Source organism: Zalophus californianus, chromosome 13, assembly GCF_009762305.2.
Source record: "Zalophus californianus isolate mZalCal1 chromosome 13, mZalCal1.pri.v2, whole genome shotgun sequence".
NCBI lineage: Eukaryota > Metazoa > Chordata > Mammalia > Carnivora > Otariidae > Zalophus > Zalophus californianus.
The window spans coordinates 82,327,394-82,351,447 of NC_045607.1; the positions used below are offsets into that span (position 1 = coordinate 82,327,394).

A 24,054-nucleotide genomic window follows, 5' to 3' on the forward strand; every position below is an offset into this window, starting at 1 on the left:
TTCTCTCTCTCTCCAATAAATAAATAAAATCTTTAAAAAATAAAAATAAAAAAAAAAAGATGAACCCATCCCAGACTTCATTCACCAAGAATTTCTTCTTTAATTCCCAAAAAGTCCAACAGATTTGGGACATGTTTCACTACAAATAAATATAAATGTATAACTATATGTTCATATAAACAAACCTATATAAATAAAGGGGTATAATTGTACATATAAAATTGGTTATAGAAAACACACACACCTTGTTTACAAAACCTGAATCAGAGTTTGGAATCATTGATTTTTACTTTTTGGTTATTTTGGTAATTTAAATATGCTTTAAAATGTTTTAAACTCATTTACAGATGGTTAAATAAATAATACAGGTCCAAGGACTCATAAATGTGTATATTCAGCTCTAAAGCTTTTCATTTTATAATCTTAAAGAAGTGAATGAAATTTACACACCTTCTATTTTAACTTTTGTGAACTTGATATTTTGCCTTTAAATTCCCTATTATTAACCATCTTCCAAGAATATGAATTTGAAAGGGCATCACTTTGGAAGCAAACTATAATTGGCAAAACTTATTAACTTTTGTAGATGAGATTACTTGAGGTAGGGGGAGACAGGCCGCATCTATCCCAACACAAATGGGTTTGGATAAACTAGGAGGCATTTGCAATTAAATTCTTACCTTTGCCTTCTCCTCTGTCTCTGCTCCATGGCACAAGCCCCCCAGAAGAAATGGCCAAACTCTCTCTTTCCCTTATTGTCATCCTAAAGTTTCTATTTCTCATCAAAGTTTAAAATGAGTCACAAGTCACTCTCCCTAACTAATTTCATTCCTTAAAAATCTTATCAAATTTTCTTTTCTGAATCATGCATGACTAAATACTGCAAACAGAAACAGATTAATGCCACCTAAGGGGCAGTAGATTTGATTACCTACATTTTCAAATACCAACATTTCGCTTTTTGCTGCTGACCAAGCAAGCCGACCAACATCACCCATTGTCAGGGATACCTTTCAGGTGATAGGTGCCTGCAGTCGAGGTCAGAGACTGCTTGAAAATTCATAATCTAAGTTTCAGATTGCAGAGAAACGTGGTCTAGCTCCTCATTTATCAGTGAGAAAGTGCCACATGGATGAAAAATGTCAGCGTGAAAAAGCATCTGAACGAATGTGCATTCTGAGATGATGCTCCTCATTCATCTGGATTTTATTGCCGAGCCTTATATTTATTTTGGTGTCTTTTTCCCCGTAAGTGATATGGATTTACCACTTTTAGAGAGCCCAGGATGAGAAGCAGAACCTGTGGTAGCAGAAAGCCTTAAAGATCTTAAGTAGTCTGTTGATAACTTTTGGGAAGTTATCAATGGGGCCAAACACCAATAGACTCTTCCCATTCTTATGTGTCAGTGGAATTGTATTAGATATTGTGGAGAAACACTGAGGAATGGCCTGATCTTGAGGACAGGAATAGATTTTAAAAAATCAAATAAATCAAATAAAATCTCATTTTGCCTGTTTAAAGGGAGCTTAATAAAGGTCCTTACCTTTTTTGATTAGCTGAGGTAAAGGCATAAATGGAAGACAAAGTGGAGATGAATAAGGAAAAATAGGTTGCATGGCTTCACATTATATCACTGTATTCTAGCACAGATGTAACAAAAGTGTGTTTCTCTCTGAGTATACATCAAAATGACCAAAATCAGGAGGAAGTCGCCAGAAAATTAGCCATTTTAGAAATCCAGGTGGTAGTCTGTATTCTCTAGGGCATATCACTCTATGCAATGGTTACTAATGCTTTCTTCTGCTGCTTGAAATTTCCATCTGAGGCTGAAGGATGTCACAGCCCTATCAATTTGTCTCTATGAGATCTGCTGAAAGGAAATAATTGATCTCAGTGGTTTGTATCCCAGTATGATTTAGACATAATTGGAATGTCAAGTGAGAAAGGAGGAAATAAATATGCAGCATGCTGACTTCAAGTGTCCATTTCAGTTTCCATTAATTTCATCTTACCTTGTCTCTTTTCTAGATTTTCCATAAGAAATTAGCATGTCAAAACTTGATTCTGTTTTGTATCTTCCCCAGAAGGAAGGAAAGAAAGTTGGAAACGTCTTGTGCAGACAAAGGCTGTTGGGGGCTTTATTTATAAAAAGTGTTGTTTTTGTAAACTGTTCTCTAAGTTAACATTTACTGAGTGCCTACTCTATGCATGGGGCTGCTAGAGAATTAGCAAGACATGGCCCTGTGCAAGAGTCTATAATGGAGATTAAAACATGGGCATGAATACAGATAACTGGAAGGTCACGTGTGCTGTGATCAACGTACAGAGTGTTTCACGAGCCCAAAGGACAAAGTACTTGAGTGTGGCATTGTTCCCAAGAATCTATTCAATGGAACAGAGTATGTTAATTACCCACAAAATAGCAATATAGTGACTCTGTTGCTCCTGTTCTCCTTTTCCATCAAAAACTGGATCCAAACTGAGGATCAGCCTGAATGACCAAGAAAAAGCTGATCTCCGACCCTCTTTTACATAACTCAACATAAAAAAACAAAGAATCAGTCTGCATAGTATTGAAGGAAAGTCAGTAAAAGGGATAATTTTACGAGATAGTGTGTTTGTAGGTGTGTGTACATATTATTACACTGAATTTATATATACTCAGATTTATATATATTTAAATATATAGTATATATTATAACATATAACATTAATTATATATTTATATAGCTATAATTAAAATATAGTAATATGTGAATATATTATAAATATAATTTAAATATATATCGATATTATATTTTACATATTAATATTTTATTAATTATATCAATATATTATATATTTATATCTTTAATTTCTATATTTTAATTTAATGAAATCCATTTAAATGACAAATTAATTATATATAATTAGTGTATATATGTGTGTGTATATATATATATATACACGCTAATGCCTGTAATTATTTAATTGCAATTTTGCAATTTTTACTTTGCAGTTTTTCCCTCCATGGAATGTATTAAAGATACTGCTATATAGATACCTGTGTCATTGTCTCCCAAGTTCCACAAGGCTGGAGTAGCTTCAGTTATTCAAAATAAAATATGGCTACTTGATCCCTCCATGTTGTGTCAGCATGGAGAGAACAAAGCATTGACTTTAAAACAATTACCTAGCTAGCATTCATGGAAGAAAGTACTAGTGAGGGGAAAAATTTTATTGATCTCAATTGGTCAGTCAGTTCTCCACACTGATAAAATTTGCTTTAGAATTGCTCAGCTCCAAGTTGGGAAAGTGTGGCCTTGAATATAAACAGCAAACATCAGAAACACAGAGCCGAGTAATCCATTATGATAAAGCAATCCTTTTCAGAGAACCACTGCCCATGACTTTTAGACAGCCCATCAATGCCAAGTGAAGACTTCAAAGGCTGGGTTAACTACGTTCCTCTGAGATTTGCTTAGCTAACTTCTTGACCACCTGTTACACAGAAAACATTGAAAATAGTCATGCAGTTATCACACTTCAGCCATGTCTGAGAATGCATTAGGAAACACAGATTCCCCTGAATAATCCTGAGTCAATGTACCTGGGCTGGGGTGCAGGAAACTGTCCTTGAAACCAAAATCCCAGTGATGCCAGGGTGCCTGGGTGGCTCAGTCGGTTAAGCATCAGACTCTTGATTTCAGCTCAGGTCACAATCTCAGGGTTTTGGGATCGAGCCCTCCATAGGGCTCCACCCTCAGCAAGGAGTCTACTTGAGATTCTGTTTCTCCCTCTTCTTCTGCCCCTCCCCCAGCTCGCTGGCTCTCTCTCTAAAAAAATCTTAAAGAAACAAAAAACTCCGGTGATTCCAACCAGAGTGGTCCATGGACCACACTTTCAGAAACTCTTTTTAAATGTATACAAATGAGCTTTGTCTTCATACTTCCCTGATGTTTTCAGAAAGAGCTTCCTCACTTTCTGCGTGTCACATTCATGCTGGGCACACCAGCCATTGCTTTGTTACCACAAGCACTTTGTACCCACTGCCAACTTATGTCTCTGGAACCCAGTTGACTTGAAAAGTTTATTTAGCATGAATCACCTCATTTATTTCTTGATCACAGCTGTTCTTGTTTCCAAACATCTGTTAGACTTGAAAATGCCTCCCTTGAAGAGAAAGCTATGCCACAGAAATACTCACTTTGACAGGACTGGTAGATTTCTCTGTTCATGTTTTTATTTACATGGATTTCTTACGGGCATTCAGTTCACTTCTTTCTTTTGAAAATGATTTTCTGACTAGGTCAAAATGGATGACCAATTTCAAAAGGGAAAAGAGAAAGAGAAACGTAAAAGTATTTAGACCCCAAATGGTGCTAGTTTGAATGACGGCTCTCTCTGCTGTTGGAGACACCACTGACAGCCATCAAAGCCACTACGTTCAGCATTAGAAGGTCCTGGCTCATTTTCCTTAGACTCTATAGTTGCAGGGGACAACCCTTTAAGAGTCCCAATTTCCCACTTGCCTGTAGCATTTGAAAGCCCTTGGGTCCCTTCTCATTCGAAACCTCAGAAGTGCAATATACGAGACAGACAAGATACATACATGTTTACTCTGGTAAAGCTGGGGTGGAAGGCCTAGACCAGTGGTTCTCAAGTGTTTATCTTGCATCAGAATCACCTGGAGGGATTATTAAAAATCAGATAGCTGGGCTCCATCTCAGATTTTCTAGTTGGGTCTGATTGGCCAGGTGATTTGTGCTTCCAAGAAGTACCCAGGAGATGTGGATGCTGTTGGTCCAGGGACCATAATTTGAGAGCCACTGGTCTAGAGCCTCCCTCGCTCTGCCTGGCTCTCACCCATGAAGGCAGCTCTGGGGCAGCTTTGGAGCACCTCCTCAAAATTCTAGGGGCTTCTTTGTGGAACCCAGTTAAAGACCATTAATCCACAGGTCAAGTCCACATTCCTTTGCTTGGACTCAAGACCCTTTGCATTCTGGCCCCAGCCTCTTCCTAGGGCCATCTCAACGAACCTTCCATTCACCAGACAACCAAACTGATTTGTCCTCCCCACTGCTGCCGTAAGCTTCTCTGTCTTAGCAGGAGATGCACACATACATTTCCTTACCCGCTTCTACAAGATAGCCTCTTTCTCTTGTGAAAAGAAGTTGTGAGGACTTTAAAATCCACAAATACGTTTAAAATGTATCTGAGGGAGCCTCAGATAATAAAATGCCCTGGTATTTAATCCCTCTACCTTAGAGGAGATGAATTTTGAATCATCCTAGCTGACATGAGAACCTGCAGCTTCTAGAAATAGAGTGGATTAACAACTCACCCGGTGGTATCATTAATAATAGGTAATGTTTGCAGTGTTCTTAATAGATTTCCATTAGATTCCCCACACAATTCTCATTGTTGATTATGGACCACAGGATTCGTAAAAACCGAATACAGCAGTGACCACCTGCTATAAAAGCTTCTTCTACCAGAGACACACTAAAGATGCATTCATTAAAGTAGCATTCCAAGGTTAACTCACGTCTGTACTACTGTTGTCAAGAAAAGTCTCCACTCAGCTTCAATAAGCTTTCTCTTTAGTTGTCGTAATTGCTGGACAACTGTCCTAGAGTTGGTATACATATTTATTGTGTTTTCTGGAGATATTCAGTGCAAATCAAGTATCCACAAGCAGTGATCCCTAAAGTAAGCAGTAAAAAATCGATTCCTTTAAGGTCACGGAAGTCCTAGTTCAGTGTCTTGGAGACAAACCTAAAATTTGGAGTTCTTCAATCCTGTGATATCCTTGGTATTCATCATTTTATAGTATATTTGAGATTTTATTATCTCTAATGCAGGCATGACAAATAGTTTTCATCTTGAGTGTCAACAACAATCCGCTGGTACCAGCATCCTAGAATGTTGTGTTGAGAATGAGTCTGAGGCCACGTATGGGCTCAGGGGAAAGATTTCTGTGGTGGATTAACAATGATGCAAAGAAAGAAATGTACAGTCAACATACCATGGGTGGCTACTTTTATTCTGGAGTGAAGACCAAGTGTTATAGATAACCCCATATATCACTACCAGGCAGTCATCAAATAGCACATTGAATTATGAAGCCAAGGGCAGAATAAGAAATTTATCTGCCTGAAAGATATCTGGGAAATAGTCAATGTCTCATCAACACTGTGAAGTGCATCAGTCTAAACTGACAATATAAGTCTTTCCCTACAGTCATAATACATAGGATATCAAAAACAAGAGGCTCTTTGTTGTGGGGTACTGTTTGAAGCTGGACTGAGGGACAGATTAACTGAGCAGTTGTCCATGGATAATTTATAAGAAAGAATAATTTAAAAACAGCAAGGAATTAGTCCATCACTAATCCATCTGAAAAAATAAAATTATACTTGCTCCCACATCTCATAGAGTAGAATATGGGGTTAGAAGGAATCTTTGACACATGACTTTGAGAGAGAGTTGAGATTTACCCCACCCTTTCCCCCCACACCTCTGACCCTCTTCCCAAAAGCATACTTGAAAATTTGAATATTTTTTAAAGCTTCTGCATGCAAGAACCTGATCTAAACACAGTCTGTCATCTACTCTCTGGGGTAGCTATGATAATTATCCCCATTTTATAAATAAGGAAATTGAGGACAGAAAGATTAGGAAGTTTGCTCAACATCTCACCACTAGGGAGTGGTCTGTCCAGGGACACTGGGGCTGGAAGCTACGCTCCTAGCAGCTATACCATGTTGCCTCTCAGAAGATGAGACCAGTAACTGCAGGAGGCTTGCTTGCCCCAGAGCTGAGTGATTGTTAACAACAGCTTCCAGCTTCCGCCCTTCTCTCACATGCTGATGAACGGTTCCTCTGAATAAATGTTGGACCAACTTTTAAAATATGTCAGTTAAAGAGGTGCTAATGCTTTGGCCTGCCCAGGAAGCTCATACATGTAAGTCCAGCTCTGATTCTGTCTTTTATGGAGGGCCTAAAACAATAAAAATCCCACTATTGCTCCTGCCTGGCTACATGCAATGGTCATTGATGGGATTTCACTTGGAATGAACACAGAGGATATGTTTTCCCCTTTAATTTTGGCAGCAGAGAAGCTACTTGACCGTGTGGCAGTCCCTGTATGCTTTGGCAACACATAACAGTTTTCACTCTTGGGTATGTTCATACCCGAAAGAAGGAAAGGAGAGAAATTACAGAGACACAGCCAAAACTGCTGAGGATTTTTTCACCTGCCTGTCCTGCTAGTTTCTGCCCAAGGTAAAGAGCTTGGCAGCCCTGTCTGCCTCAAGAGCACTGCTGTCCAATAGAACTTTCTGTGATGATGGAAATATCCTCCATCTGCCCAGTCAGCCACTGAGCGCTTGAATGGTGGCTAGTGTGACTAAGGATTTGAATTTTAAATTTATTTAGCTGTATTTAATTTAAATTTGAATTGCCACATGTGGCTAACAGCTCCCATATTGGAGAACATAGCTGTAGTATTTATGTAATTGAGCTCCACCACTCGGGGACCCCTTGAGTGTCTGACGGATTTTTCAATGTTATTGGATGTTGTTCCCTTCGTTTTTTAAATTACATTCTTTCATCCAACCGACATTGTGTGTTCAGTCATTCAACAAATACTTTTTTGAAGATTTATTTATTTATTTTAGAGTGAGAGAATGCATGAGCTGGGGGAGGGGCAGAGGGAGAGAGAGAATCTCAAGCAGACCCCCGTGGAGCATGGAGCCCGATGTGGGGCTCAGTCTCACAGCCCTGAGATCATGACCTGAGCTGAAATCGAGAGTCAAACACTTAACTGACCCAGCCACCCAGGCATCCCTCAACAGATCTTTTTTGAAAACCTGCTATGTTTCAGGCACTCTTCTAGACACTGGCAAAAATACACCTGTCAAGAAAACAAACAAAAATGTGGTCACAGAACTTACATTTTGGCAGGGTCAGATAGATAATAAGTAATTAACTTAATAAGCACATTGTATAATACTTTAGAAAGTGATATGCTATGGGAAAAGAGAAGGGTGAAGGGAATCAAGGTAAGGGGTTAGTAGGAAAACTTCTATCTTCAGCACCTTGATCCTTGATGAAGACTGGAAAAAGAGAATACATAAGTAATATCACGTGTCATCATCCATGCATCCAAGGAGTTAATCTAGTTAGGATTTTCTTGGATTAATCTGTCTTTATGAAATGCCACACATAAAATGCCCAGCCCAAATCTTACCTTATAATAGATTCTGAGTGCCTCTCTTTACAACGCTCAACCCCACTGCACCACCCCCCCTTCTGTTTCCTTTTGTATGTGTATCTGCGCCTTCTGTTTTACCATATCTAGCTCAAGATTCTAGAGTGGATTTAAAAAAAGTAGAAAAAAAATAAGGAGAAAGTGAACAAAAATAAGAAATGCTCCCTCTGTGGGTAGTGGTAAATGAAATTTTTTGAACAGATTGCATCCACAAGTGTGCATCCTTCCCGATTACAGGCAGCTTCTCCAAGATCATTCTCACTACCTCGCATTACTAGATAGAACCCTCAGGAAAAGCCCAGGTGAACCACTTTTCTAAGCTACATATTAAGACAAGATTAGAGGTACTATTTTCACAGGTCTTAGCTGATAGAAGACATTTGTATCTGGAGTTGATCTTCAGTAAGAAGCTGGGCAAAGTAAGTCCCTCCCCATCCCATCCCACCTATTGGTCACTTCCCTGGGTCCCATTCACATCACTTAACCTAAGAGTTCCTCTTCGGGATTCCAATTGTTGAGCAAAATATTTGTTGGCTCTCAATTAATTAAAAGGAACTTTGGGCATCTGAGAAGCTGGGGAGTAATTCTGGGGAAATACTGGATCTTCGGAACCACGTTACTCGGTCTCAGTCTTCTCACACATAAGATAAAGAACATCCTGTCTCAGGGATAAAACAGAAGCAATCTCCACTTGCATCTAGTCATTAAACAACAAATCACTAACTTTACATAACCACACTGAGTTGAGCCTACATATTTAGGTTAGTGTAGTTCATTATCAAAGATTCTTCCTTCCTGACTCTCTTGTCCTCTAAGTTTGGCTCTGATGCTTTCAGATATATAATCTTTAGCAAGTTAATTTCCCACTGCGGGTTCCAGACTCTCCATCTACAAAACGGTGGCTCCTAAATTATATCAATTAATTTATTCCAAAGTTCAAATCCCTCAGCGGAATTTTCAGATGAGCAACATACAAACTCCAGAAATATCAGAAGTTGAAATGTTATCTTACTGGTGATGAGAAGCTACTGCAGGGTTTTAAGAAGGATGTGATGGAATTATCTTTGCTTTGTAGAACAAACATTCAATCAAATGTGTGGAATGGATTAAAGGAGGATAGAAAAGAAAGCAATTCGTAGTCTGTTGGTACCATCTGAGTAAGATCTGACGAGGGCCCAAACAAAGGTAGATCGAGAATAACGTAAACTGCGGTGCTTTTGTGGCTTAGTCGGTTAAGCGTCTGACTCTTGATTTCATCTCAGGTCATGATCTTGGGGTCATGAGATCGAGCTCCTCATTGGGCCCTGTGCTGGGCATGGAGCCTACTTAAGATTCCCTCTCTCTTTCTCCCTCTGCCACTCCCCGCCCCCCCGCCAACAAAGAATAACATAAACTGGAACAATACATTAGTAAGTCAAAATTTCTCTCTAGCTTTTGGCAGGTGCTTGTTGTTGCTTTTCTTCTCTAAACAGACCTCAAAGCGAAATGATGGCACCAAGAAGACACCCCACTGTTTTTGGTGGTGACTTAAGCTGGGCATTAAGGCTGACCCAAGCATGCACACATTTGACTGAAGATGTCCCTTGCACACTGCATTTGATAGGGACAAAGTATGATGATGGTATCCATGGAAAAAAGGCTCCGGCCGATGCCCAAGGCCTCAAAGAAATACCTGGTACATAGTACGCGCTAAATAAATGTAAATAGGCCACTGAGTCAAAAGAAAATATTTGCAGGTTCTATGCTTCAAATCAGTAATAACATTCTGAAAATACTTCTGAGTGGTTAGCCTATCACTTTTAAGGAAAATGGTGATTTTCATAATCTGCTATTAAAAGAAAAAATGCAAAGTAAGACAGCTGAGGCTGTTTATCATTAAACTGTGGAAAAGACTGATGCTTTATAAGGTCTCATCTGAACAGAATCCCTTGATGGATTTGCTGGTCTCCAAGATGATCACCTTCAATATATTCCTTCTCTATATATTCCTGCTTTCCTTCCACCAAGAGATGGAGTCCCTCCCTCCTCTCGAACCCAGGCTACTCTTAGACATGCTTGATTAATTGAATGTAAGGAAATGACATTCTGGGACTTGTGAGGTTAAATCAGAGGAAGTCTTGAAGTTTTTGCCTGGGCCTCTTCGAATGCTCTCTCGGAATCCTCCATTTGAGAGAAGCCAGCTGCTGTGTACAAAGTCCATCCACTGTGCAACCACCAGAAAGAACAATGAGCCAGTCCTCAGTGCTCTCAGCCATCCCCGGCTGGGTACCAGACAACAGAGCAAAGAAGTCATCTTGGACCTTGCATCCCCAACAGATGTCCCATGGAGAAGAATGGAGCCCAAGACATACAGCCAGCCATTCCATCCTGTCCAGCTGAGGACCCAGCGCTCACGGAGCAGCCATGAGTCATCCCCACTGTGCTCTGCCTCAATTCCTGACCTACAAAATCAACACAATTAAAAAAAAAAATGCTCTGTTATATCACTAAGTTTGAGGGTGTGTTACCTATTATTACCAAAATATATGGCTTACAGCCCTATGAGTTCCTTGAGGCTAGAACTAAATATTATTCATCTCTTTACCCCTAGCAGAGTGCCTGGCCCATAGTAGGCACCAGTATTATTTGTTGAATGAATAAATAAATAGATGTGCAGAAGACTGCATGGAGTGTTTGCAAGGTTTCACAGATGATGAAGCCTCCTAAACCTGCTACGTATCCCTCTTTCCCAAACATAAGAAAGAACTGGTGATCTCTGGCCTCTCTGAAATGGGAAAGTTCTTTCTCCAGCTTGGATTGGGAGTGGCCTTGTACTGTTGGGCTGAGCAAGGATGCAGAGCACCATTGGTCCCAGGAGAGAGCTCTGTATTGCACACAAAGACCCCAGCCACTGGCCATGCTACTGAACAAGAAGGAATATCAGTGAGCCAGGAGCCGTGTGGGACTGTGTTTTAATAACACAAATGCTTGCATAGACCTTGCTACGCATCAGGCCCTCTACAAAGATTAACTCATTAAATATTCACAAGTCTATGAGATAAGCACTCTTATAATTCTCATTTTACATACATGCAAAACATGACATGGAAAGACTAAACAGCTCGCACGAGATCATATAGCTGGCAAGTGACAGCTTCGCTCCAGACAGCCTAACCCTGGTGACTGCAATGGTTTTTACCCACAATATGGGTTCCCTCTCCGGGACGAATCATGCTGTTACTTGTGACCCCCCCCAGTCATGGCATTTGGGAGGAAGGGGTAACTTTTACTAACCAAGAAGGAGGAGGAGGAAGAGGGGAGGGAGGAAATGGAGGAGGAAGGGGATGGGTGGAGGAGAAGAAAAGAAAAATGCCATTCTTTGTGACCCTTAGGCAAGACATGTAACCTTTCTGTCTCCTAGGGTTACATGTAGTAATTTGCTTTGGCATGAAGCAAATGACAAAATTTCATTTTTCTTTAGAGCATTAGAGATTCTCTGGGAAATGATGTCTTTTATGTACCAAATTGCGGTACTATTAATGATCTTTATTTATATAGGTAAAATTTTCTCATGTTGTATCTGAACAAGTGAACTGAGAGCATGTGTGGAGGGCAGGAGAAGGGCTTCGCTCCTTGATGAAAGCCATTAACCTAAGTCTAGCTCTTCGCGTCCCATTGAATTCTAAATGCATTTTCTAATTTTTAAATCGAGGAACAAAACTCTGATATGGCAGGTAATTAAAGTCATTCCAAGAAAAGTGTGCACACGTGGGTTGTGTTGCTAGCCTTTGAACAGACTGCGAGTAGCCAAGGGTGCGAAGTTCCTTTGGTTACTCCGAGCCCTGGATGAACAGTGACCTATTTCAGATACTTCTGTGACTCATCCAAAAAGCTCCAGATCACAAGTTCAGCATTTAAATGGAAACACAAATGCCATAGTATGGAGATTTTCCTCACTTCAATTTTCCTCACTACCCTTCCTAAATCAAGAATCATTCTAATTTGAGGTATACCAAAAATAGCATTGGTCCATATGGAGCCACAAATTAACAGTTTCTATAAATAGGCACCATTTTGTCAAAGACCCAATTCTAAAATGAAAATTTTATATAATACTCTGACCGTGTTTTGATGTCAAGCAATTCTCAATCGCTATTCTTGTGCCATAAAAAGAAATCTAAAATGGACTTATTTCTATTTTTTGCTGGTGATTAAATATCACGGTCAAGATTTTTTAAATCCTTCCAGTGTTGGGCAGGAAAAAAAAAAAAACGGGAAGAGCTAGGAAAGCAATAATTTCAAGAAAGCAGGCTTCCCAATATCCTACAGAAATATGGTCACACAGTAAGGAAGGGTCCTTAGAGAAGACAGGGGAAGTCTTTGTTGCCAAATAGAAAACATCTCATTTAGCTTAGCAAATACTTGTGAGGAAATCAGAAGCCATAGAATCTTCAACATACGAAATGCACTTTGCCATTGTCCTCACTCTTCCCCGTATCTTCAGATTTCCTTCAGATGTTCTATCACAAAAAGGAAGAGCAATTCCCTAAAACTAATATACTTAAATTTCTACTTCCAATGCAGATGATTAGGAAACTAAAAGACATATTTAGAGGTTTCAAACAGGAAAAGCAGCACCACGATGGAAGGCTGAATTCAGCAGACTCAGCTCAAGCACCAAGATCATCAACCTCATTTGGTCTTGTACAAATCATTTTGTCTCTTTGGGCCACAGCCTCCTCTTCTGCAAAATGGAATTAATACCTGCTTCTCTCTCAGATTGATGTGAAAATCAAATGATATGATCCCATTGTATGTCCTAAACCATGATGTGCTCTGAATACATCAAATGCTTTACAGGATCTTCTTTTAAACGTTCTTAAACTCTTTCTGCAAAAAGCATGGGACCTAATACCTGTTATTTCTTTGCCAAAAGGGGGAGATTTACAAATGCTCATGAGCTAATAAAACCAAAGAAACATCAAAAATGTGATTTTCCTCTTGATGCAATCAGGATGGTAAAAGAACTAAAGCCAGAGTAACAGTTACTTAATGTTTAATGAGTATAACTTAAGGCTTTGGAAAGACTAAATCATCTTTGTCTCACCTAAAACCACTCTGCTCTATCAGTGATTAGCACCCCACGCTTTAGAAAACACCAATCTAGAGAATCCTTGTACTTCTAGAAGTAGAATTCTGGGTGTTTGTTGCTAAATGATTTAACCAAAGGCACAACTTAATTCAGTTGCGAAATAAAGATCTTATACTTTTTAGTATAAAGACGTCTTCAGTGTCTTTCAGCTCTCCTCGCTAACAAAGCTCACAATCAACTAAGTTGCACATGATGTCTCAATTTTTACAAAGTCATAGGCTACATACAAATAACAGACAGATCCCTCAAACAGTTAATGACCTCAGGGAACTGGGATTTCACTACAGATGGTTAGCAATGGAAAACAAATCTCGAGTTGTTATCAAAATTAAACACCTGCAGGGCGCCTGGGTGGCTCAGCTGGTTAAGCGACTGCCTTCGGCTCAGGTCATGATCCTGGAGTCCCTGGATCGAGTCCCAAATCGGGCTCCCTGCTCAGCGGCGAGTCTGCTTCTCCCTCTGACCCTCCCCCCTCTCATGTGCTCTCTCTCTCTCTCTCTCTCCCTCTCTCTCTCAAATAAATAAATAAAATCTTTAAAAAAAAATTAAACACCTGCAGATGAATGATTGGATCTATCAAGTGGCTAATGAGGAGAGTCTCTTCTTGTGTTGTTAATCATGTACAACATCTATGTATACTCAATATTGCAGAACTCTCTAGACCCATCCACATGGGTTGCCTGTCAAGTAGAGTGCTCACATCTTGACCCTTCAGGAAATTTGGCAACACAAATGGGATCATGTCACTCGCCAGCAGCCTCTCACTACCTGTGGGATGAAATCCAAAGTCTCTAACACCATCTCAAAAGTCCCCCATGATCTTATCCTCACTCTCTCCTTTTGCAACACCGTCTTGTTCCACTCTTTCTTTTGTTCTCCATATTCTAGCCATACTGACCTTATTTTCTCAAAACTGGGCTTTTCATCTTTTCACGCTATTTCATCTGCCAAGAATGCTCTTACTTAGCACCCCCGCCCCCAACGTGCTAATGTTCATTTATTCTTCAAGTCTCAAATTAAACAGCACTTCCTCAGAGGAGTCTTCCCTGTACCACCTAGATTAGATTATATTCAGCTGTCACAAGTTCTCTACTTCTTTACCACTACCAATCACAGTTAAATTGCTAGGTCCCATCTTCCTACTCCACCGGTGTATTAGCTCATTGAAAGCTGGGAGAGTGTGTCTCTCATCTATCCCTGTGGCCCTGGCAGGCACTACAGTCTCTGACACGAAATAGACATCACTAGGCAATTGTTGAATGAACGAATAAGTGAATGAATGGTTTCAGATTGGTCTACACCTAAGGCCACAGAGTCATCCAGAATAATTTAGTAATCTTGAGAGGATCTAGTATTATTTTTCAACTTCATCTGGATCATTCTCTTTTTCTAACTATTCATGATATAAACCTTCCTGGGGGGCAGAAGGCGTAACCCAATCCTCCATCGAGCTGCATGACATTCCAGGATCCTTGGTATAATCCTGTCATGAGGAATGCACCCTCCTCAAAGCTTAGGGAACCCATATTGTCCAACCTAGTGGGTTCAGGTGATCTTCACACAATCCTGGGGCACAGAAGGATTATCCTCAAGCCTCCCGTCTTGCTTTCTTTGAAGCAACAAAACTTGTTCTGCTTTCACATTAAAGCATATGTTATAATTTGCTTCTCAAGTAGCCGCAGTGAGGAAGAGAGGCCAAGGTATAGTGCACTTGGTGTAATGAGAGACAGTAGTGTAATGGAAAGAGTACAGGACAAGGAATCAGAAGACCTAGATTCTGGTTTTAGCTCTGCCTCTTAATTGCTGATGACCTTAAGCATCTGGCTCTTTCCAGCTAAAATACCCTTCCCTTTTAAATTGTACAGACCTTTTGCCTACAGGGTTCCCATGAGCACCAAATGAAATAATTATATTTTACTGTTGTAGATAGGAGTTTCTGGTTCTTCAATTATGGGGAAAAAATGACAAAACCATAAAATGCTAGGCAAAGTATGATAATTTTGTCGCTGGTCCTTGAAAGAAGTTTCATCTTCCTGCTTTTGGACAGAATCTATGAACAGTAAAGTGATTTTTCATCCCCTGATGGCAAATAAAGATAACCCAGTTTTCACCAGGTCATTTAGTGAGGGCGAAGTTAAAAGTTAGCTGGTTCGGCTTCGAGAGGCAACAGGGCAGTGGTTGGGTATCATGTACCTCCCTTGCTTTCCCTCATTCTTCTATAGCACAAAAACTCTCTCTTACTGAAATAGTCCATATTAGACCTCCTGTGGATCAGACTCTTTGGCTGTAACACAGCCAATGCTTGACATAAATGATGACCTGAATCATAGGTCAGATAAGTTACCACCTACAGGAAATGGTTTTAGAAGAAACATAAGTCCCATTGCTCCTCATTGGTGCTCAAATTACTGAGATGGAAGCTTTTCCCCCACAATTAGAGATGAAGTTGAAATTTAAATCTTCATATAAGTAATGCAGTAAATTTTTACCAAGATGCTAATGAGTAAGGCTTTCTTTGATAATGGCACTTGAGGAACAGGGTATTAGACACATGCCATATAAAAGAAAAAAAGAGACAGACAAAGGAAAAAAAGAACCAAATTCATCTTCTGACTAGTTTTTTAGGTTCTGAGACATTAAAATGGATTGATTTTTAAGTGCACTGTTTTGTTTTGTTTTTTTTAATTATCACAGTTGAAATAACTGTGGCAAGAAAAACACAGGAAGAAATAACTCCTGTCTAAAGTCAATCCCCACAGGGCTTTCCTGTGTTCTAGAATATTTCTCGGGAACATGTACTGAAGAGGATCTGGGTTGACCTGTGGTTGACATTGTTTCTAATTGCAGACTTATCAATGAATCTCTGAGAGACCAGCTGCTGGTGACCATCCAGAAGACTTTCACATACACTCGGACCCAAGCCCAGCATCTGTTCATCATCCTCATGGAGTGCATGAAGAAGAAGGAATTGGTATGTAAACAGTGTTTCCCACGAGTGGCAGAGTCCCCTCCATATTCCCTTTGTCCATCGAAACATTTTCTTGAATCACACACCAACTGTTCTTTATTTCCAGCCAAAGCTCACAACGTTCCTCAGTTTCCATTGGCTCCTGTAGCCTCCTCCCCTCAGTAGCTAAGACACTACTTTTTCTGCCCAGATTTAATGAAGTGTGTGCAACGGGGCCTCAGCACCCTCTTGAAGCTCACCCCAATGCTTCCGATTGCCTCCACCAAATGAGTTCAGGAGGGAAAATAGGTTTCCTCCTGGAAAATACTTCCCTTCAGGGCTTCCCTTTGCTTGGGAGTAGGGAATCACTGATGGACTTATTGTCAAATATCTTAGTGACACAGGACTGCTATGCTCACATACTAATCCCTGCAGGTAGAAAAGGGAGGGCCATGCCTGCAGAATGCTGGAAACTTCTGTAGCTTCTGAAGTGTCCTCCAATAACTACTGAAATATTTCTTACATCTGGTGCAAGTGTCTTACAAATGTGGCATCATCACAGAGACCTTCTGTTAGAGTGAACAGAAATAACATGAGTTAACATTTAACGAGTACTTGCCATGTGCCAGGCAGCATGCTAAATCTTTACATGTATTAACTCCTGCCATCTTTACAACTGTCCCAAGGAGAGAGGTAGGATCATTATCCTCACCTGACAGATGAGGGGAGTATTTCATCTCTGTGGGAAATGCTCTTATCAGATATTGTCTCACTGAACCCCCTCTGAGCAGATTCCCTGGCCACCTCAGCAAGCAGAGACTATCCTCAGAGGTCACTTGAGCCTGCCAGCTGACAGGGGAAGTTAAAAGAGCGGCCTAAACCTGAGCAGAAGCCTCACTCAGGCTTTGAACCACCTCAAGTCTGTGTGGGCATTCTGGAATGATTAACTTTGGGGACTCCGGAGCAGGGGCGGGGGTGGCACTTCTCCTTCAGAGGGATGCCAGGACCAGACCCTGAAAGGTTCAACCACAGGGAGGCAGCTAGGGTAGGGAGGGGCTGGCGTGAGTCACTCTCAGCAAGTTCCCCGACCAGACCCTCAGCTCCTCCAGGCGTGGTCTGGAGCTCACGATGGTGTCCCTGTGCCCAGGACTGTGGCAGGCTCACTGAGACTCCCAGGAGGGAGGGGAGCAGGGGAAGGAGGCAATTTCTGAGTTTGAGAAACCGAACATTTAGGAAAACAGGACTTGATTCAAGTAAGCAAGACACATGTCCGGAAAGCATCTGCATGACCTCTGTGAGAAACTTCAGCCCCTTCCAGGTTTGGTGTGAAAGTTGCCACCTCTAATCCTCGCGTGTCCATAGACCCAGGTAGTCTGGCCACCTTGTATATATAGAGAACCCAGGGCACAGATGGAGTTCACAGCCACAACTGCTGGTACCCGCAAGGAGATTCAGTTCAAACACTTCCTCCAGCCCCAAAGAGGTGCATGAACCCCGGAGCCTGCTGCATGTAGGACAGATTTTCAGCTGACCGAGTGCTAACAGTTTCCCCAATGCCAACCATGAAAATTTACCAGAACTATCCATTTCAGTGATCCTGTAAGTTTCCTAGAAAATCTAGAGACTCATTTGCCACCTTCCATTTCCACACTGACATCTCCTCCTATCTGCTGTCCTCTCTCAGCTGCAGGCCCCCACAGGGGCCACCTTGCCACCCCCTGTCAGTCACACCTGGGAGTCATGTCTGCATCCAGAACATACACTGCTCCCAAATCCAAGACTTTAAAATCCACACACACGTCCCTGCAAACACAGCTACCCTCCCTCCTCCACTCACCACCATCACTTCATTCATCTCAAATTTGAACACCAAGCTTCTCCATAATTCGCTCCTCGGAGTCCAAACTCCATGGAGACAGAGTGTAGCTGATTGCAGTTTTCTCTGCCCTGTGCCTCACAGAGAGTCCAGGCTGTTTCCCCTCTTTGCTTGCCTGGGTGCTCTCACTTACCCACCCCTCTGCCTGTGGGCCTGGTGCTTCTCCATACCCCTCCGAAAGTAGAATCTTCTGGCTCTTACTCAGATAGGCCTCCAGGGACATCAGTCTCCTCTCCTGCTCCCTGCCATTGCTATAAACCTTGGTAGTCTCCTGATGGCCTCTCGGGGGCCTTTGCAGTACATGTCACAGTCTTTATGGTACAGCCACACGAGCTTCCTGCTTCCTTTCCTACAGCTAGCTCTCCTGTGCGGTAGTGATTCTAAAGTGTAGAAGCAAACTTTGCAACTAGACTATTAAGGATGCTTATCCGGTCCATCAATTCAGGCTGTATGGGGGGAGGGGAGGAATAAACTGATTTGTCCTTAAACCTCATCAGTCAAGAAGCTTCCAGAGATGCCGCAGGGACACGGAGAAGAGCTTGGGGAGAATTAGAGGGGACCTGGGATCAAGCTGTATTTGGAAGATGATGGACACATAGTCTGAGAGGCGAAACTGAAGGGGTAGCTCCCTGTTCTGTCCTAGCAGCCGAAGCGGTAGCATCTCGGTATCGTCACATTCTCACTGGGGGAGGGCACCTTGAGGCAAAGATCGGCCAAGGGCATAGAGCATGTGCTAATGGAACAAATGGAAGCAATGATATTAGCTCAGCGGGCTTGCTCGTTCCTCTTCTTCCTCCCCACTCTATAAACAGACACTTATCAAAGATCGATCCTTGGCTCTTTCCCCTTTCATTCACTATTCGAACTTCAGGTCTCATTTTGAGACAACTCCCAAGTACACCAATATCCAGCTTTGTCTCCCTCCAGCTCCTGCGTTTCCAGACTCCACCGTCTCACCCACACCCTCTTCGTCTTCCTTGTCTGGACTATTGCTGTCCCCCCGTAACTTGGTCTCCCCTAATCCAGTACCCTCCAGCAATCCGTTCTATATGCCAAGGGGTTGGCAAACATTCAGGTTTTGTGTGCTGCAGAATGTCTCTGTCACAGTTTCTTTGTTTATGTGCTTCTTTGTTTTTAAACAACGCGTCAAAATCTCAAAGCCATTCCCTACTTACTAGCCATCGAAAAACAGGCCATGGGCCAAATGTGGCCACAAGCTGTGGTTTCCTGGCCCCTGCTGCTCAGTAATGCCAGCTACTTCCTACCAAAGCACAGAACCAATGGCATCACTCCCCTGCATGGAAGATGTAACGTGTTGCTTCTATTTCCGGTCTTAAAATCCACCACTTTTTTATGGACCTTTCATGCTAACTAAACCAGTCTTCTTGCAGTTATCTTTTTATTGCCAGCTTCCCTGCATTTGTTCAAACCTAGAGCTCTTTCATTCACCATAACCAATGGCCAAACACGTACGTGCCCACGAATGCACATGCGTGCATGCACGCGTTCACACCCACACCCACCCACACACACCCACATCCACCCACATCCACCCCTAGAATACACTGCACTCCTTTATCTGCAACTGTCTTGTGGTGCTCATCATTTATACCTTAAGTCATTTACATATATCTCTGACTTCTCATGTAAGCTCCTGAGAGTGGAATCTGTGTCTAACTCATTATTCTGTTTTCCCTGCACTCACTCATCCCTTATTCCTCAGTAGCACAGCGTATACGTAGCAAACACTCGATAAATCTTTATTTAATAGACAAGCGAATGAATGAATTCAGAGGAATATACATTAGGGGAGAGATACATATTTAATATCCATTAAATTGCCTTAAAATCTCCACTAATGCAGTGTTACATCTCCTTAGGGAGTCATAGATTTGGTTTATGGACTCAAGTTTGATTCAGGACCATCTGCTTCAGTTATGGGCGGTGTGCTCATGTGGTGGTTATGCGGAGCATGCTCTAGAAGCAGACAAACCAGGATCCCAGTTCTGGCTTCATCACTCAGGTGACTTAACTCCATGAAGCCCCAGGACCATCTGCTTTAAGGGGGAGTGCTAATAATACCCATGTGTTCTAGGATCGGTCATATTTCCTTCTCTTGGTACAGATTATACTTTGATCTTTTTTTTTTTTTTTTTTTAAGAAACACAATGAGGGGCACCTGGGTGGCTTAGTCAGTAAAGCCTTCAGCTTAGATCATGATCTCAGGGTCCTGGGATCAAGCCCCACATCGGGCTCCCTGCTCAGCAGGAAGCCTGCTTCTCCCTCTCCTGTTCCCCATGCTTGTGCTTTCTCTCTCTGTCAAATAAATAAAAAAATATATTTTTTTTAAAAAATGTTAAAGGAACACAATGAGACAAATATCACAATAGACCAAAAGATCAAGATTGAACCGAGGGTCTCACATGCCCTCTATCCATATCCTGCCAAGGACGAGGCTGAGCAGTATCCAGATGTCATTCACACAGCTTCCTTTTCTTGTTTGACAGTCCCAGGCTCCAGAGCTGGTGAATCTCGCAGAGATACTAGGGAGGGCAACAGAGGAGTGTTGTCCGTGCCCTACCGATGAGACTCTGGAGGCCCAAGACTGCCACCTTCAGTGCAGGGAGATGTGTTTCCTTATGAGGGCATAGTTAACGTGTATGCTCATATCCCATCACAACCTCTGCCACATTTGGGAAACTGAGGGGCAACTTTCTACCCATCTTTTCACAGATGCATAAAAACCAAGCAAACATGACTTCTAAATGAAGAGGTTTCTTCTCTTTTGGCCAACAGGCCTCTTATATCCAGGGAAGGACCACAAAGTCCAAGATGTTCCTTGCTTGGAAAAGTTGATGCTTGTCAGACTCTTAATACCATGGGCAGGTGGCTGAGTGTTACTTGGCAGGTTAGGTTCTCAGCATCGTGTAAGAAATGTTCTTGAAGACCCCAGTTACTCTATGGCCCTGAGTTACTGAGAGAATTCAGCATTCTAGCATGGGTAAGGAACGTTGGCATAGCGTGTGGCTTCTAGGAAGCACTGGATGGCTTCTCACTGTAATTACATTTATTCTACGAGTAACTATAGAGACTAATTCAAGTGTAAGCAGAGATGTCTACTCTTGCCCTTGTGTTTTTGTAGTCCTTGCTAAAATTGTCAGTGAGGGACAATTTGACCTCAGAGACTTGTTATTCCACCTTTACATTCCAGCTCCCCTCTTTGCTCATCTTAATGGACAGAGAGTTCAGACAAGAGGAAACACAGACGTAACCTCCCAATGTCTTCCCTGTTGAACACCGATGCCCAAACAAGCACAGTAGATTCCTAAGGTCATGAGGGAAGAACACTCTTCGAGCTGCAAAGGAAGGGGCTTTTTAGGCCAAATGGCTGAAAGTCATAGAGTCACGTATCAAGTTTAAAAAACAGTTCTCTCCAACACAATGTCTGGGAAGAAATAGAAATGCTCTTTGAGATAGATGCTGAATTGTACCTAACTCCTTTTAAATTCATCTAAATGTCATCTTAATATAATTTAAATCTAAATATTTTAACTGAGATCATGGGAAAAAGATGCAGAAGAAGTACTGCTCCCTTAAAAATGTTCTCCATATTGTGTTCTCAACACACAGTGGGGTGCAGGTTGACTTTTGAAGGTTCTGAAACTCTTTTAGATGATTAGAATATCACTTTCTAGGAATAAGGATGATGCAGGTTTTGGAATCCATTTGCTTGGCTTCAAATCCCAGATTTGCTATTTAATGCATGGCATTCCACAGACTATTTAATCTCTAGGTGCCTTTGTTTTTTCCTCCAGATAATAATAATTGCATTTATGAGATTAATTATAAGAATTGAATAAGTTAATGGATGCAGATAACATAATAAACACTCAATAGATACTTTCATTGTGACAATGATGACAACAGTGGTGATGACGTCTATATAGTGCTTCATACTTAACAAAGATCATCTTCATGTCATCTTATTTGATACTACAATGAACCTTGCTAAGGTCACTATTAGTATCTCCACGTTATGGAGGGAAACCAAAACTCAAGGACTTATACGACAGGCCCAGAGTCATGCAGCTAGTAGTAGCAACTTTAGAACCTGAACCAAGAGCATCTTTCTGCAAGGACTGAGCACTTCCCACCATATGTCAACTGATTCCATATTCTAAATATCAGGTATGACCATGTTAAAAATGACTTTGAAGTAGGAACCCATTTGCTCTCTCATTTCTGGAGTAATCTGAACAAATATTTATTAGACTTCAAGATTCCTGGAACAAAAAGAACACACTGTTGGTTGCTATTTCTGGAATGCCCGTTATGCCCCCTATGTAGCAACCATCATATGCCTGCAAGGAAAATGTAAGCACAATGACCAGGCCACTTGATACTTCTGCATCAAGCGCAAACTGAAATTATTCTTGTCCACAATAGTATTTTAATCAGACTAACTAGAAGCCCCCCATTTGGAGACTGACTCACTCTATGTTCTTCTCGCAAAATATTCGCTGAAATAAAAAAGAAATTTGAAGGAAATGTCATTTACACAATTCCTTGCCAGGACAGCTAATAATGATGCTAACATCTTTCATCTTATATAATGTAGAAGAACACCTTATAGTAGACAAAGTTCGGTTGCATCCCTGTGTCATTTGAACTGTATAACAATGGGGTAAGAATTATATCTATTTTTCAGCTAACCAGAAAAATGAAACAAAATGGAAGAGTCCACAGAAGTGTATAGAAAATGCCCACTTGACTTCCATTCTCACTATCAAGGTCTCAGACTCTCTCAGAACCCACAGAAATGCCCCTGACCTTTCCCAGCCACAGTCACCAAACATTATCAGTGGATTCGAGGCAATAGAAAAACACAGAAAATACTCTCTTTTCCTGAGAAAAATAAAACAATACAGTAAATACAAATATACAAGAAATAAACATATTATTGCATTCCCTTTAAGAGCTGACTTACAAAGAATTTACCTAACAATTGGCTTGAGTGTCAATTCTAAGATGGCCTTTCTAGACTGAGTTTCAGAGACTTCACATCTGGCCTCCACTATGCATTCCCACTCTGCCTCCTAGGCCAGGGTCTCACCATGTTTGCCTTGACCAATGCTCTCTGCTTGGCCGCACCACCACCAGCCCCTCCGTTCCAGCTGACACTTGACTATGGAATGACACGTCTTAAAGAGCAACTTTCCTAACATAACCGCCCACCCAGTCAGAAACCCCTACTGTCCTTAGCAGTGTTTGCCAAAGCGAGGAATACTGATTGCATATGAGATTATTTCAGGAGGAAGGCAAATCAATATTTTTAAGAGGCATGTATTAATTTGCATATGGATTACAAATAATGACAACAAAACCTTGAATAGTAAGTCTAAATAAACACAAATTGTAAAGGGGACTCAATTTGAAGAAAACAATCTGATTGTAGTGTTGGTATATAGAAATGGCGAAATAGTGAGGACTGTACAAGAAAGACTATTAGGTTGGAACATACTGGCCTTCAGAATTAAGTTTCATCTCCTTAATGTAGCTCTCAAGGCCCTTTCTGGTCTGGATCTGGTCTACCTTTCTGGCCACAACTACTAGTACCGCTACTTTTATATTCCAGTCTAACCAAATCTAGTTTTCCTTGAGGAGAAACACCATGGTTTATACATCTTTCTGTATTTTGTACAAGCTCTTGAATCTTCTTTTCAAATGTTAAATGCACTAGTTTCTAGAAGCACTGGGATGGATTCTCCACCCCTACCCTACAGCCGATTCTCAAATAGGAATATTACTATCCACAAAAAGGAATACATGGACCAGTGTTTTCCCTG

The 24,054-nt window shown here is 41.3% G+C and overlaps 1 protein-coding gene across 10 annotated transcripts in view; it reads left to right on the forward strand.

Annotated features, from left to right (window-relative positions):
• TRPM3 (transient receptor potential cation channel subfamily M member 3) overlaps positions 1–24,054 on the forward strand; it is an 822,204-nt gene that overhangs the window by 638,279 nt on the left and 159,871 nt on the right. For all 10 annotated transcript variants that reach the window (XM_027615317.2, XM_027615327.2, XM_027615328.2 and 7 more), the window contains one exon: positions 16,233–16,356. In XM_027615317.2, the coding sequence (XP_027471118.1) occupies positions 16,233–16,356 (124 nt within the window). The remainder of the gene's footprint in view (positions 1–16,232; positions 16,357–24,054) is intronic.